The 14,989-nt window shown below is 46.6% G+C and overlaps 1 protein-coding gene across 1 annotated transcript; it reads right to left on the bottom strand.

The window, feature by feature from the left end:
• Nucleotides 1-247: 247 nt before the first annotated feature.
• LOC130110163 (NLR family CARD domain-containing protein 3-like) lies at nucleotides 248-13,702 on the bottom strand. Its single transcript, XM_056277166.1, has 9 exons — nucleotides 13,582-13,702; nucleotides 12,077-12,193; nucleotides 11,047-11,125; nucleotides 10,674-10,881; nucleotides 8,235-10,020; nucleotides 6,997-7,170; nucleotides 2,102-2,275; nucleotides 1,878-1,924; nucleotides 248-774 (listed from the first exon to the last, which is right to left on the bottom strand). Exons 1-9 carry the CDS (start codon nucleotides 13,647-13,649, stop codon nucleotides 248-250), a joined length of 3,180 nt encoding a protein of 1,059 aa, XP_056133141.1. The 5' UTR covers nucleotides 13,650-13,702.
• Nucleotides 13,703-14,989: the final 1,287 nt, after the last annotated feature.

Here is a 14,989-nt window from a genome sequence, read left to right as displayed (position 1 = left end):
CCTAAATACCCGAAGGAGGACAGTCATACTCAATCTTGAGTGGCCGCCGATGATGATGAGTGTGTGTGTGTGTGTGTGTGTGTGTGTGTGTGTGTGTGTGTGTGTGTGTGTGTGTGTGTGTGTGTGTGTGTGTGTGTGTGTGTGTGTGTGTGATCCTGTACAGAGTGATCTATCATGTCAGCAGTTGTCTTTGGGCAGGAGTGTGAGTGTTCTTCTAGGACACAGGACGTGTCTCTACCTCCTCTATCTAAGACAGACACACTGAGGAGTCATCTGACCTAATCCTAAACCCAATATAGAGAGGTTCAGTGAATGTGGAGGTGAAGGTGTGGAGGTGGGTCTGTGTGTCATAGGAGAGTTTGTAGAAGGACAGAGTTCCAGCAGACCAGTCCAGATACACTCCTACTCTGTCAGAGGAGGAGGGGGAGATCCGTATCTCTGTTCGTCTATTATTATGACAGACAGTGTATCCCTCACTATAACAGAACAGACTCCAGGACTTTTCATTATATCCAAGAACACAGTCATCACCTCCTCCTCTCCTTCCGATTCCTGTGTAGGTCACTCCTATATGAACTGCTCCTTTCCACTGTACCTCCATGTAACAGCGCTCAGTCAGACTCTCTCTACATAGAACCTGTCTCCGGATGTCAAATCTGTCTGGGTGATCAGGGTACGACTGCTCCTCTCTCATCCTCGTCACCCTTCTGTTGACCCTAGACAGAAGGAGGTTTCTGTGTGCTGTGTTTGGGTCCAGCGTGAGTTCACAGACATCTGATGGAGACAACAAGACACAATACAGCAGCGGTTGTTGATGTAATGTTTATCTTCTGTTTAGTTTCTGCTGATTTATTCAGAGATTGGACCTCATTTATCAGTGTTCCCTTGTATAACTTTATGAATTATACTGCTGCTGGATTTATCAAATGTTTGGAGGTGGGAAGTTTTCATTGAACTCAAGCATATTTTGATGGTCTGTTCCGTTGCCTACCAACACAGGGATCGCCACTTCGAATCCCCATGTTACCTCCGGCTTGGTCGGGCGTCCCTACAGACACAGTTGGCCGTGTCTGCGGGTGGGAAGCCAGCGGTGGGCATATATCCTGGTCGCTGCACTAGCGCCTCCTCTGGTCAGTCAGGGCGCCTGTTCGGAGGGGGGGGGGGACTGGGGGGAATAACGTGATCCTCTCACACTCTACATCCCCCTGGTGAAACTCCCCACTGTCAGGTGAAAAGAAGCGGCTGGTGACTCCACATGTATGGGAGGAGGCATGTGATAGTCTGCAGCCCTCCCTGGATCAGCAGAGGAGGTGGAGCAGCGACCAGGGCAGCTCGGAAGAGTGGGGTAATTGGACAATTGACAATTGGGGAGAAAAAGGGGGAACCCCCCCCAAAAAAAGTATAGTATGTAGCCGTAGGAAGAATGCTTGTGTTATGTTGCTCTCTAGTGGTTACTGGTGGTATTGCTACGTGAGGTGACCAGAACAAACAAAATTGTACAATGCAATGTGACAATGTCAAGTTAGCTAACTGACACAGGTTAATTCACACATTGAACAGGTCACCTTAGCCATCATCACAACAACTGACCCCCCCCCCCCACACACACACACTCTCTGAGAGATTTGCCAGGTATGTGTACATGTCAGCATGAAGGAATCACACAAATATCAGTTTTGAAGTTTCTTGATAAATGAGACCCATTAACTGTTAATTCCACACCACTTTGATGACGACACATCATGTCAGCCATCATCTTCATCCCCAGTAGGATGTGAATGGATGGATGTCGCACACTGCTGTGTGGACGCACTTTCCATCTAAACAGTTGAATGTGATCTGCTTTGTTTTCATGAATAAACTAACCACACACTTACATTTCATCAGACCTGGTTTCAGCCAGCGCACTCCAGCATGGTCCAGCCTGGGGGTGGAGGAGAAACACAGTCACACCAGCACCTCCTCCATTTAATAAACCTCCATCCGGTATCAGTTTTGTCCGCTGTTACAGAAGAACCAGTCTGATCCAGCATTAGAGTAGGAGAGGGAGAAAGTCCTTGAAGAAATCATGATGATGGAGTGTCAGCCAGCCTGTCCATACCTGAGAGAGTCCAGTCTCCAGTGTGGATCTGCCAGTCCAGCAGAGAGCAGCTTCCCTCCTGAGTCTCCTGGCTGGTTGTAGCTCAGGTCCAGCTCTCTCAGATGGGACGGGTTAGAGCTCAGAACTGAGAGCAGAGAAGAAACACCTTCCTCTGTGAGCAGACAGCCTGACAACCTGACACACACACACACACACACACACACACACACACACACACACACACACACACCAGAAATGAGTTTTCATAGCTGCTGATATCTACATGAGTGTATAAAAAGAGAGTCCTGAGCCCCGTCTCATGAAACATGTTCACCATCATCAGGGTTCCTGAATAGGTTTCAGCTTCCCTAAACCAAACCTACCAGATCTCAGTTAACTGGTATCATGATGGTGGGTGGTCAACAGCTTTCTCCGTCAGATCAGGTAAACGGTCAGACTATGATTAATCCCCGTGTGCTTGCACATGACGTGGCAGCCAAAAATCTCGGTGTTATGTTTGATCCCAGCCTTTCCTTTGATAAGCACCAAGGCTGCCTGTTTTCACTTACGTAACAAAGCTAAAATTCGGGCTTTTCTGTCCATGGCTGACGCAGAGACTCTAATACATGCATTTGTTTCATCCAGACTTGATTACTGTAATGTTCTGTTCTCAGGTCTGCCACATTCTTGTACTAAAGGTCTTCAGATGGTTCAGAATGCTGCTGCTAGAATCCTAACTAAATCTAGGACATTTGACCATATTACACCAATTCTTGCCTCCCTTCATTGGCTTCCTATCCATGTTAGATCAGAATACAAGGTGCTTCTGCTGACTTATAAAATCCTAAATGGGCTTGCTCCATCCTACCTGTCTGATCTCCTTAAACCTTACATGCCATCTCGAGCACTTCGTTCTCAAAATACAGGGCTCCTGTGTGTACCCCAAGTTAAAAAGAAGTCAGCTGGTGGCAGCAGGGCCTTTTCCTACCGGGCTCCGCTCCTGTGGAATAACCTGGCTGCTGCCATCAGACCATCAGAGTCTGTTGAGTCTTTAAATCCAAACTTAAAACTCATCTTTTTGCCTTAACCGACAATTAGTTGCCTTTAAGTTGAGTGCTTCACAACCTGTACTGCATGGCGGGTCGGTTTCTGTCTCAGTGAATTTACCAACCACTGTTCTGCTGATGAGTATAGATTATTACTATGCAACTGTTTTCTTTTCTTGCCTTTATTGCAAATCCATTTGGATTTTCGAAGAAGCTGCTGGGGCAGAAACGTAGTCGTCACCTGTCATGCTCTGAGGAGAAATCAACTGCCACTTTAGCAACACCTGCAGTGACAGCATGAGGGAGCAAGACCTTGGCCTTGTATCCCCACTCAAACCCAGCATTCTGTTCAACATCAACAAACCCACACTGAAAGGTATCGAGGAGGCCATCAAGTCAGCCAGAACATCTCCAGCCCCAGGCCCAAGTGGAGGGCCATTTAAGGTCTTCAAAGGGTGCCCCAGGCTTCTGGAATGCCTTTGGACGCTCTACAGGGTGATCTGGAGGAGGGGAAATGTGCAGTGGAAAAGCAGTGGAGATATGCAGAAGGCATGTGGATCCCTATAGAGGAGAACGCAAGCAACGTCGAGCAATTTAGGACGATCTCGCTCCTCAGTGTGGAATGTAAGATCTTCCTCAAGACTGCTGCCAATCACCTCATGGGATTTTTCCTGAAGAACTCCGACATAGACATCTCAGTGCAGAAGGGAGGAGTCTCTGGTGTTCCAGGGTGCATAGAGCACACAGGCGTGGCAATCCAAGTGATCAGAGAGGCGTGAGAAAGTGGGGGAGACCTGGCAATGTAGAACTTGCTAATGCCTATGAATCGATCCCACAAAAGCTGGTAGAATTGTCCCTGATCAGAAACCACGTCCCAAACAAGATCCAAAACCTCATCCTCGACTATCGATAGATAGACAGATAGATAGACAGACAGACAGACAGACAGACAGACAGACAGACAGATAGATAGATGGTTTATTAGCCACATAACCAAGGCCGGTAGAATTTGTTTTCGGTACAGCATGTTAAACTCTGCAGCACAATACATCCATGGACAACAGCAGACACTCCACATATTATCATGATCAATACAGTCACACAACAGCAGAAACAAACATATTACACACAACAGTCAGGTGAATGGTGGTGTTTATGTCAGTGGTGTGTGAGGAGGGACTATAGGGAGGAATTCAGAGTCCTGATGGCTAGGGGGGAAAAAACGGTTTGTGAAGCGTTTAGTCTTAGTGGACAGTGACCTGTAGCGCCTCCCTGAGGGAAGACGCTGGAAGAGGTGATGAGCAGGATGTGAGGGGTCGGAGGTGATCTTCTTTGCTCGCTTTACAGTCCAGTTAGTATGTAGAGATTCAACTGAGGGGAGTGGGTTGCTCATGATTTTGGATTCCTTGTTGACAATCCGCTGCAGTTTTTTCCGTGTTTGACTGTCATACTGTAATACTATAATACTGTGCTGCTATAATACTGTAACACTATATAATACTTTAATAATACTGTAATATTATAATAGTGTAATACTGTAATAGAACATGTTATGACAGACTCGATAATGGCTGAGCAAAAAAGAACCGAGCAGTTGATGTTTGATCCAGTATCCTTTAAGTTGCCTAAGAAAGTCAAGTGGTTGTTGAGCTTTTGCAATGATGTGTTCAGTGTTAATTTTCCCTTTCAGGTTGGTGCTGATGTATGTTCCAAGGAATTTAAAAGAGTCGGTGGTGGTGATGGGGTCTCCATTCATTTGTATGGGTGTTTTGGCATGGTGGAGGGCTATGCTAACTGCATGCTGAACAGACCAGTTGGCTTGATAGGGTCCATCATTGGGGAGGTGCAAGATTCCAAGTATGACAGAATGATACCCTCATCATGGCCACAGATGTTGGGGCATCTGGTCTGAAGTCATTGAGGCAGGTGATCTTTGAGGACTTTGGCACAGGAATGATGGTAGAGAGTTGGGAGCACTGTGGGGCAGTACATTGGCTTAGAGAGATGTTAAATGTGGTGGAAAATATTGGGGCCAGTTGTGCTGCACAGTGGCTCAATAAAGTAGGTCTGATGCCGTCTGGCCCTGCTGCTTTCCTAGTGTTCAGCTTCTTGAATGTAGCTCTCACCTCATCCTCCTGGATGCAGAAGGGTGGCATTGGAGTGGGAGCAGGGGGATGGCTGGTGGAATAGGTTTATCAAACCTTGCACAAAACTTATTTAATTTATCTGGGAGGTTATGGTCATTATCTGGAGGGGAGCAGGGGTGTTTTTTGTAATCTGTCTTTCCTTAAGATTTTTCTATATTGCTCTTGAGTTACTGGAAGAGAATTGTTCCAATTTTGTTGCGTAGCTTTGACTTAGCTTCTCTTATTGCAGCATGCAACGTATACTTGGCTGCTCTGTACTGATCCCTGCTTCTGTTTTTGTACGCCCAGTTCTTTTCTTTGTGTAGGAAAACATTTGGAGCCATGCAGATATTCTCAGTAGGTAGATATCTCTCTCATCTGGGTCTTTGATCCTGCTACCTCTGAGACACAAACCCAGGTCTTTTTCAGAGGGAGTCAAACCCTCAAACATCTGCTATAGTTGGCCACGAATCCACTCAGTCACTTCATATACAGTACCAGTCAAAAGTTTGGAAGGACCTGATTGAATGCATGTTTGTAAAAATCCTGAATTCATTGCCTACTTCTGAATTTTTAATTTAAACGAGCATGAAACCGTCCAGACCCATGGCGCCTCCGTGTGGCCATATATAAGTAGTGAGCGTGTCCTACGAAACTTTCTGTCCCTACTAAACGTCCCTCTCAGGTCATTTAGTTAACATTAATATTGAGGGCTTTTCAAAAAGACTCCCATTACTTTGTACTAATACTGCTAACAATACTACAACTACTACTACTACGACTGCTGTTACCAACACAGTGAGTCAGGAGCTCATCTGAAGAGTCACCTGGAACTGCACAGTGTCCATTCTCACGACATAGGAGCATTGTTACTGCCAGCTCCAGTGGACAGGCTGCCCCCTACTGGCTACTACTATTATTTCCGCTGCTACTGCAGTAACAACTACAAAGACTGCTGCTACTACTGTTAATATTTCCACAAATCTAAAAAGAAATTGGTCTTACTTTTTGTACTTATGATAGAACTTCAACAACTATTTGAACATCTACAACTGGTCTGTAATTCCTCCAAGCAGAGAAAATGCTACTCAGGTTAGGATGTACTGACTGCCATTAAATCCGGATCAGAACCAGAAACAGAAACACTTGTCATTTCATTTCATGCACTTGCGCACATGAAATGAAACGAGAAATCGTTTCCCCAGCCCACAGCAGTGCAACACAAAGACAAAAACATATCCAAAAACTACAAGAACACACATATCCAAACTAACACATATCTAAACTAAAAAAAAAAATCAGTCCAGGAGAACGAACGCCAGCCAAAATGACTGTCGGACTGCCGGTCTGCATGGGCTAGCAGTTAGCTTAGCCTGCCCCACTTCCGCGTCTTGTCAGACCGGCCTCGGTGTCACCTCTTAAGGCACAGCTCCAGGCAGGGCCGTGGTCCCTGGGCCCACAGGATGCAGCAGACCAAGCTCTCCCAGCTGATCTAGAGCCAGCTCTCCCAGCCATCAAACAAAGACAAACTTAGATGCAGACGTGGACAAAGACACTGCATGGACGGTACTCGGTGAGGCTGCTGCAAACATGAATTTGCACCGCCATCTTCCCACACCGGGAGCGGAAATGGAAAATATAAGTAAATATTTATAATAAAGTGATATAAAAATAAAGTGGAAATCACGTGGCTGTAAATGAGGATTGAAGTGGTCCTGTGTTGTAGAGGTTTAGGAATACTGACCTGAGAGTTTCCAGTCTGCATTGTGGACTCCCCAGTCCAGCACACAGCAGCTTCACTCCTGAATCCTGCAGATCATTGTTACTCAGGTCCACCTCTCTCACACTAGAGGAGGAGGAGCTGAGAACTGAGGACACAACTTCACAGCTTCTCTCTGACAGATTACAGGAACTCAAGCTGAATGGAGACACGGACACACACACACACACACACACACACACAAATGTATTATTCTATCATATTTTAATGGCCTTAATACTTTTGAAGTCACAACCTGTTTTCATCATAATCTACTACTACTGCTACTACTACTTTCGGCTGCTCCCGTTAGGGGGCGCCACAGCGGATCATCCGTTTCCATCTCTTCCTGTCCTCTGCATCGTCCTCTGTCACACCAGCCACCTGCATGTCCTCCCTCACCACATCCATAAACCTCCTCTTTGGCCTTCCTCTTCTCCTCTTCCCTGGCAGCTCCATATTCAGCATCCTTCTCCCAGTATACTCAGCATCTCTCCTCCACACATGTCCACACCATCTCCATCTTGTCTCTCTTGCTTTGTCTCCAAACCATCCAACCTGAGCTGTCCCTCTAATATACTCCTTCCTAATCCTGTCCTTCTTCATCACTCCCAGTGAAAATCTTATCATCTTCATCTCTGCCACCTCCAGCTCCTCCTCCTGTCTTTTCATCAGTGCCACTGTCTCCAGACCATACAACATAGCTGGTCTCACTACCATCTTGTAAACCTTCCCTTTAACTCTTGCTGGTACCCTTCTGTCACACATCACTCCTGACACTCTTCTCCACCCACTCCACCCTGCCTGCACTCTCTTCTCCACCTCTCTCCTGCACTTCCCGTTACTGTGGACAGTTGACCCCAAGTATTTAACCCATACGTCTTCATCACCTCCACTCCTTGCATCCTCACCATTCCACTGTCCTCCCTCTTATTCACGCATAGGTATTCCGTCTTGCTCCTACTGACTTTCATTCCTCTTCTCTCCAGTGCATACCTCCACCTCTCCAGGCTCTCCTCCACCTGCACCCTACTCTTGCTATATTTTCATCATAATAGCATTTTGAATAAACAATGTAATGAAATATATTTTCTCACCAATTGAAAAAAAAACAGATAGATAGATAGATAGATAGATAGATAGATAGATAGATAGATAGATAGATAGATAGATAGATAGATAGATAGATTTAATCCTTTACAGGGCATAATCCGTACACTTACAGAGCTTTATTGCAGGCTTTGACCACTGGCAGCAGCCTCAGAAGACCCTCCTCTGAAGCAGAGTATTTCTTCAGGTCAAACACGTCCAGCTCCTTTTCTGAAGACAGTAAGATGAAGACCAGGGCTGACCACTGAGCAGGAGAGAGTCGGTCTGTGGGGAGACCTCCTGATGTCAGGTACTGTTGGATCTCCTTCACAAGAGAATCGTCATTCAGTTCATTCAGACAATGGAACAGATTGATGCTTCTCTCTGGAGTGAGGTCATCCCTAATCTTCTTCTGGATGTACAGGGCTGTTTTCTGGCTGATCTGTGATGTACTTCCTGTATTTTTCAACAAGCCTCTTAGGAGCTCCTGATTGGTCTCCAGTAACAGGCCAAGAAGGAAGCGCAGGAACAAGTCCAGGTGTCCATTTTGACTCTGTAAGGCCTTGTCCACAGCTCTCTGGTAGAGGTCTGGTTCTGAAGACTGCCTGGGGATCGAGGATGTTTCTGACAGCAGATTGACTCCAGTGTTGATGAATGAGAGAAAGACATAAAGAGCAGCCAGAAACTCCTGAATGCTCAGATGGACAAAGCAGAAGACCTTTTCCTGGTAGAGCCCACGCTCCTCTTTAAAGATCTGTGTGAACACTCCTGAGTATACTGAGGCTGCTCTGATATCAATGCCACACTCTGTCAGGTCTGTTTCATAGAAGATCAGGTTGCCTTTCTCCAGCTGCTCAAAGGCCAGTTTTCCCAGAGACTCAATCATCTCCCTGTTCTCGTCAGTCCACTCTGGCCCTGTCTCGGTTCTCCCATGATACTTCACATTCGTCTGGATGGACTGAACCACCAGGAAGTGGATGTACATCTCAGTCAGGGTCTTGGGCATCTCTCCTCTCTCATCTGTTCCCAACACGTGATCCAGAACTGTAGCAGTGATCCAACAGAAGACTGGGATGTGACACATGATGTGGAGGCTTCGTGATGTCTTGATGTGTGAGATGATTCTTCTGGCCTGCTCCTCATCTCTGAATCGTTTCTTGAAGTACTCCTCCTTCTGTGGATCAGTGAACCCTCTCACCTCCGTCACCATGTCAACCCACTCAGGAGGGATCTGATTGGCTGCTGCAGGCCGTGTGGTTATCCAGAGGTGAGCAGATGGAAGCATATTCCCCTTGATGAGGTTTGTCAGCAGCACGTCCACTGAGGTGGACTTTGTGACATCAGTCCAGATCTCATTGTTCCGGAAGTCCAGAGGAAGTCGACACTCATCCAGACCGTCAAAGATGAACACAACTTGGACGTTGTCACGGCTGCAGATTCCTGCTTCTTTGGTTTCAATAAAGAAGTGATGAAGAAGTCCCACCAAGCTGAACTCTTTATCTTTCAGCACATTCAGCTCTCTGAACGTGAATGGAAACGTGAAGTGTATATTGTGGTTGGTTTTGTCTTCAGCCCAGTCCAGAGTGAACTTCTGTGTTAAGACTGTTTTCCCGATGCCAGCCACTCCCTTTGTCATCAATGTTCTGATTGGTTTATCTTGTCCAGGTAAGGGTTTAAAGATGTCTTCACATTTGATTGGTGTTTCTGGTCTCGCTGGTTTCCTGGATGCTGTTTCAATCTGTCGGACCTCATGTTCATTATTGACCTCTGCACTGCCTCCCTCTGTGATGTAGAGCTCTGTGTAGATCTGATTCAGAGGTGTTGACTGTCCTGGTTTAGCGACGCCCTCAAAGAAATGCTGAAACTTCTTCTTCAGAGCTGCTTTGAGTTTAATCCGGGGGCACACAGGAGCACGAGTTTCTGAATAAACAAATGAACGAGGAAACCAATGAGTGGATGATACTGCAAATGTGAGAAGCAGAAACCTTACCAAACACCATTCCAGTTCAGATCATCACTGGTGGATGGACAAGCACGTCTGATTTAAGTCAAACAATAAAGACATGTATTTAATTTATATAAAGGCTAGATTTATCCAAGTACATCTCCACAAACATCCATCCATTATCTTAACCGCTTATCCTGTTCTCAGGGTTGTGGGCATGCTGACGCCTATTTCAGCAGCCATTGGGCGGCAGGCGGGGAGACACCCTGGACAGGACCACCAGGCCATCACAGGGCCACACAAACAACATGTTAATTCATAATAATTCATTTCTACTATAATAATATTTTGATGGTTACTGTCCCACTTGTATTAACCATGTAGTCAGTCCGGAGCTCTTTACTGGGATTATGTGGACAGTGGTGAGGTCTTAAAGAGGTTCTCTCTGGTATCATAGTTCTGATGTGAACCACTGTCATCAGCATTTTACACCATCCAAATGGAAACTGTCTGAAGCTCACTGGACAAATCTACATTTTCCGCAGGGTTTGGAAATAATTCCACCTCCCATTTTGCCTCCATTGAGCCTTTACATGGTGTTGAGGCTTTTGAATAAAGAGCCTCTTACTGCTCTCCAGAGAGTCGGCCAGCTCCTCCTGCTTCATACTCCTCAGGCAGTGCAGTGTGATCTTCAGAAGGGCCTCTCTGGCGCTCTTCCTCTGCTCGTCCTCCTCCTCCCTCTGTCTCTCTAAGTACTCTGGGTAATCTGGACTCAGAACCTTTTGGAAGCTCTTCAGCTCTTTCTTCACAAAAGTGATGACATTCTCTTCAAGCATCTGGAAATGACCAATACATGAACTGAACTTTCATGTTAAAACCCATCTGTCACTGCTGCAAAGCCACTGGTGTAAAGAGGGGCGCATGGAGGCCATTATGAGCAGAATGGCTGTTTTCATTTCATTTGTACATGAAGTAAACGGTGTTGTTTTACATTTACACACCATAAATATGGAGTCCAGGTCTGTTTGATGCTGCTGGGCAGACTGACCACTGAGAACCTCTAACCTCTCCTCGTGGTCTCTGTGGAGAACAAATGACATGTTAGACAAAGGAGGTGAATCAAGTGCAGCTGGACTTGGTATGTATCCGTGAAGACGTCTGGCCTCTCATCCAAGAGGCTTCCTCAGTTCTGCCTTTCTGACTAGACCAAGCTAGTCTGACTAGACCAAGCTAGTCTGACTGGCTGCTGATGAGACCCAGAATTTATACTCTAGGTGTCGCTGTCAGAGCTATAGATGTCCATGGCTCTTTGTGTCCTGATGTTTACCAACGCCCGTCGCTAACAGAGCCATAGATATGAGTGGCTCTTTTGTGCTCTGATGTTTGGCCGGGCCCGTCGCCATCGGAGCTGTTGATTTGCATTTGTTTAGCAGCGACGGTGGTTGGGGGTGTTAGTCTCGGCTTCATTGTTCAGTGGTCATGAGAGTGGGTGGAGCCGTTAGTGACCGACTGTTGTTCTTGGAGGCTAGGCTTCTTGAGTCTCCTGGGTAGAGGTGAAAGGACGGCATTGTAAGTGGGAGATAGGTGGTGTGGCAGACCTCCTCCTCTGTTGAGGGAGGGTTTTCCCAGTTTCTCATAGATGGCTTCCTCTTGGATGAGAGGCGAAACGTCTTCACGGATATATACCAAGTCCAGTTGCAGTTGATTCAACTCCTTTGGAGAACCATGACGACCTGGATGAATGAGAACATTCACAGACACATGACATGTTAGGTCTCGAGATATCAACACACACACACACACACACACCAGAGGTTAAAGGTGTTGTGTCCTGATGGATCCAGGTAGAAACACAAGGCGAACACCACTGTAAATACTGATCGGGTTATTACATGGGATGTTTTGAGAGAAGAAACCAGATCAACAGAGTCTGAAGGGTCAGAGCAGTTCCTGGTCTCCTGACTTGCCCGTCTGTTCAGTAGAGTCTGATAACAAGCAAACATCTGTTGATAGCATCTGTTTGGTTCTGACCTCTGTTCAGCGGAGTAGTGTCCATCTTTGAAATGAATAGGTGGACCCATAGACAGGTTACTCTTGATGGACAAACAGTGGGGTGCAGGGGAGGCTGGTCTCTTCCGCTGGATCCTGCTACAAGCAGAGGAAGACTATTCCATAAGTCTTGTTTTGAAGATGTATTGGCTAGCTGACCACCGTGTCCACTCTTCTATCTTTAGATGTGAGGTTTGAGATTGTTCTATAGTCATATAGTATTACCGGCGGATCCCGCTAGTTTTTCTTAATCCCTAAATAACAACCCTACGTCCTCACTGAAGCAAGTACAGCCTGGTTAACAGGGCTTCCTGAAGACCAACTAGTCGACTATTCACTTAGACGACCTCTCGACTAGTCGACTCGGAAAAACTGAATTTACCATCTTTATATTTTGTGCCTGTTATAGGAGCCCTTCACATAACCTGAAGCGCTTTGGGTGCCCAGCAAAGCGCTATATAAACGTAATGATTATTATTATTATTGTTATAATAATAATAATACAACTTTACTATTGGGACCACCTATGTCAGTCATATAGTTTGCCCGCTATTTGGACGTATTTGGTGTGGAAGCGCTGCAGCTCTACATACCACACGCCAGGACACCACCTGGGTTTAACGACATACTTTCTCTTTTTACGGCAGTCGGCTAGGACGCAAGAAATCACACACCGTCTGGTCCAGTTTTGGAAACTCTGGCACATGTTTCTGAAGCAATGGAAGTGTTACGACGTTTTAACAAATTACGGTAATCGTCTAGGACACAGGCGACCCCAGTAATCCGACATTGTCGTGTCTAGTTGGAAACTCGGGCAGGCTGCTGTTTCTGAAGCAGGATTCTTCAGTCTTCATGACATTACCAACAGCGGGTTGGGGTCATGTGGAAACGGAAGTCTATCACAGGCCAGGTGTAGAAAAGGCCCCTACGTATCATAGCGGTAATTATTTACGTTGGCTGAAGGTATATGATCATGAGGACAAAACCATTCAAATTGCTCCATAGGGGGCGCAACAGTGCCAATGCTTGGACCCCTCCCAACGCCGCCTGCGGCTTTAATTATTATTATAACGTGTACATATAAGGATGTAATGGCAGAAGGCTTATTTTGTTACACTGTCACAAGTTGACCACTAGATGGCGGCAGTGTTCACAGCGTGATGGTTCAGGCGATAGCAGATGTTTTAAGGTCACAGCTTCAAGGGAGTGTACTGTAAGGAAGAATTGTAAATGCTCATGGGTATCGCGGCAGCACGAGGCAGTATGGTGTTGGAACAAAGACTAAAGTCATTTTGAAACATTGTGGATCACCTGGCCTTCACCAACCCCCCAAAGCAGATCAATAAAGATAATCAATAACCAGCATGCTGTGATAAGTGGGAACACACACCCGAAGAGAACATCTGAGCTGGACACCGTTACCGGACACGTGAGAACAACGGTACTATCCGCTCAACGCAAGCGAGTCGGGAGAACTTCGGTTTTACCTGGTGGCCGGTGGAGATGTGACCCAAACCTCACCTCTGCTCAGCACCGCGGACTCCATCTTGGACATAAATAGGTGGTTCCATAGACTGCTCACTCGCCATGGACCCACAGCTGGGGGCAGGGGAGGCTGGTCTCTCCGGACGGACTGGGCTTAAACACAACACAAACAGACCTTTGACGGTGGCTGATGACGTCACGATGACGCCGCTGCTGAGCTCTGAGATGGAGACCAGTCACGGTCAGTTAGAGATCCTCAGCTTACCTCTTGGCTTTGGGCTGGCTGTCACGTTCTCCAGACAGAGCGCTCGTAGAGGTAGGCCCTCCCCCCTCTCCCCCCTCTCCCCCCTCTCCCCCCTCTCCCTCCTCACACACATCCATAGCCCAGTGTAGACCTGCGCACAAACACACACAACATGCTGCGTTAGTTGGACACGCTCATTAGCATCCGTCCAGCATCACCCACAGCGCTCATCTACATCCTGCTGTCAGGGGGGCGGCGCTGCTGCACCCTGTAGGAGTCTCGCTAGGGGATCAGCTCTTTGTAGGCTACCCAGCCCCCCCAGCCCCCCCTCCCCCCTCACTCCCTCCCCCCCTCACTCATAGAGCAGCAACGTCTCACATACCCCCCCCCCGGCCGTACACAAATACCCCCCCCGGCCGTACACAAATACCCCCCCAGCCCCCCCAGCCCCCCCTCCCCCCTCACTCCCTCCCCCCCTCACTCATAGAGCAGCAACGTCTCACATACCCCCCCCCCCGGCCGTACACAAATACCCCCCCCGGCCGTACACAAATACCCCCCGGCCACACACAAATACCCCCCGGCCGTACACAAATACCCCCCGGCCGTATATAAATACCCCCCGGCCTTATATAAATGCACACTGACCGTACATAAATACACACTGACCGTATATAAATACATACTGACCGTATATAAATACACACTGACCATCTATAAATACACACTGACCATCTATAAATACACACTGACCATATAAAATACACACTGACCGTATATAAATACACACTGACCGTATATAAATACATACTGACCGTATGAAATACACACTGAGCATATAAAATACACACCGAGTGTATAAAATACACACTGCGTATAAAATACACAGTGTATATAAATACACACTGAGTATAGAATACACACTGAGTGTATAAAATACAAACTGAGTATAAAATACACAGTGTATATAAATACACACTGAGTATAAAATACACACGGAGTGTATAAAATACACACTGAGTATAAAATACACACTGAGTGTATATAAATACACACTGAGTATAAAATACACAGTGTGTATAAATACACACTGAGTATAAAATACACACGGAGTGTATAAAATACACACTGAGTATAAAATACACACTGAGTGTATATAAATACAC

The sequence above is a fragment of the Lampris incognitus genome, chromosome 3 (assembly GCF_029633865.1).
Source record: "Lampris incognitus isolate fLamInc1 chromosome 3, fLamInc1.hap2, whole genome shotgun sequence".
Taxonomy (NCBI): Eukaryota; Metazoa; Chordata; class Actinopteri; order Lampriformes; family Lampridae; genus Lampris; species Lampris incognitus.
Note: the sequence above shows the minus strand (reverse complement) of the source record. Positions and strands in the feature narration are given on the sequence as shown.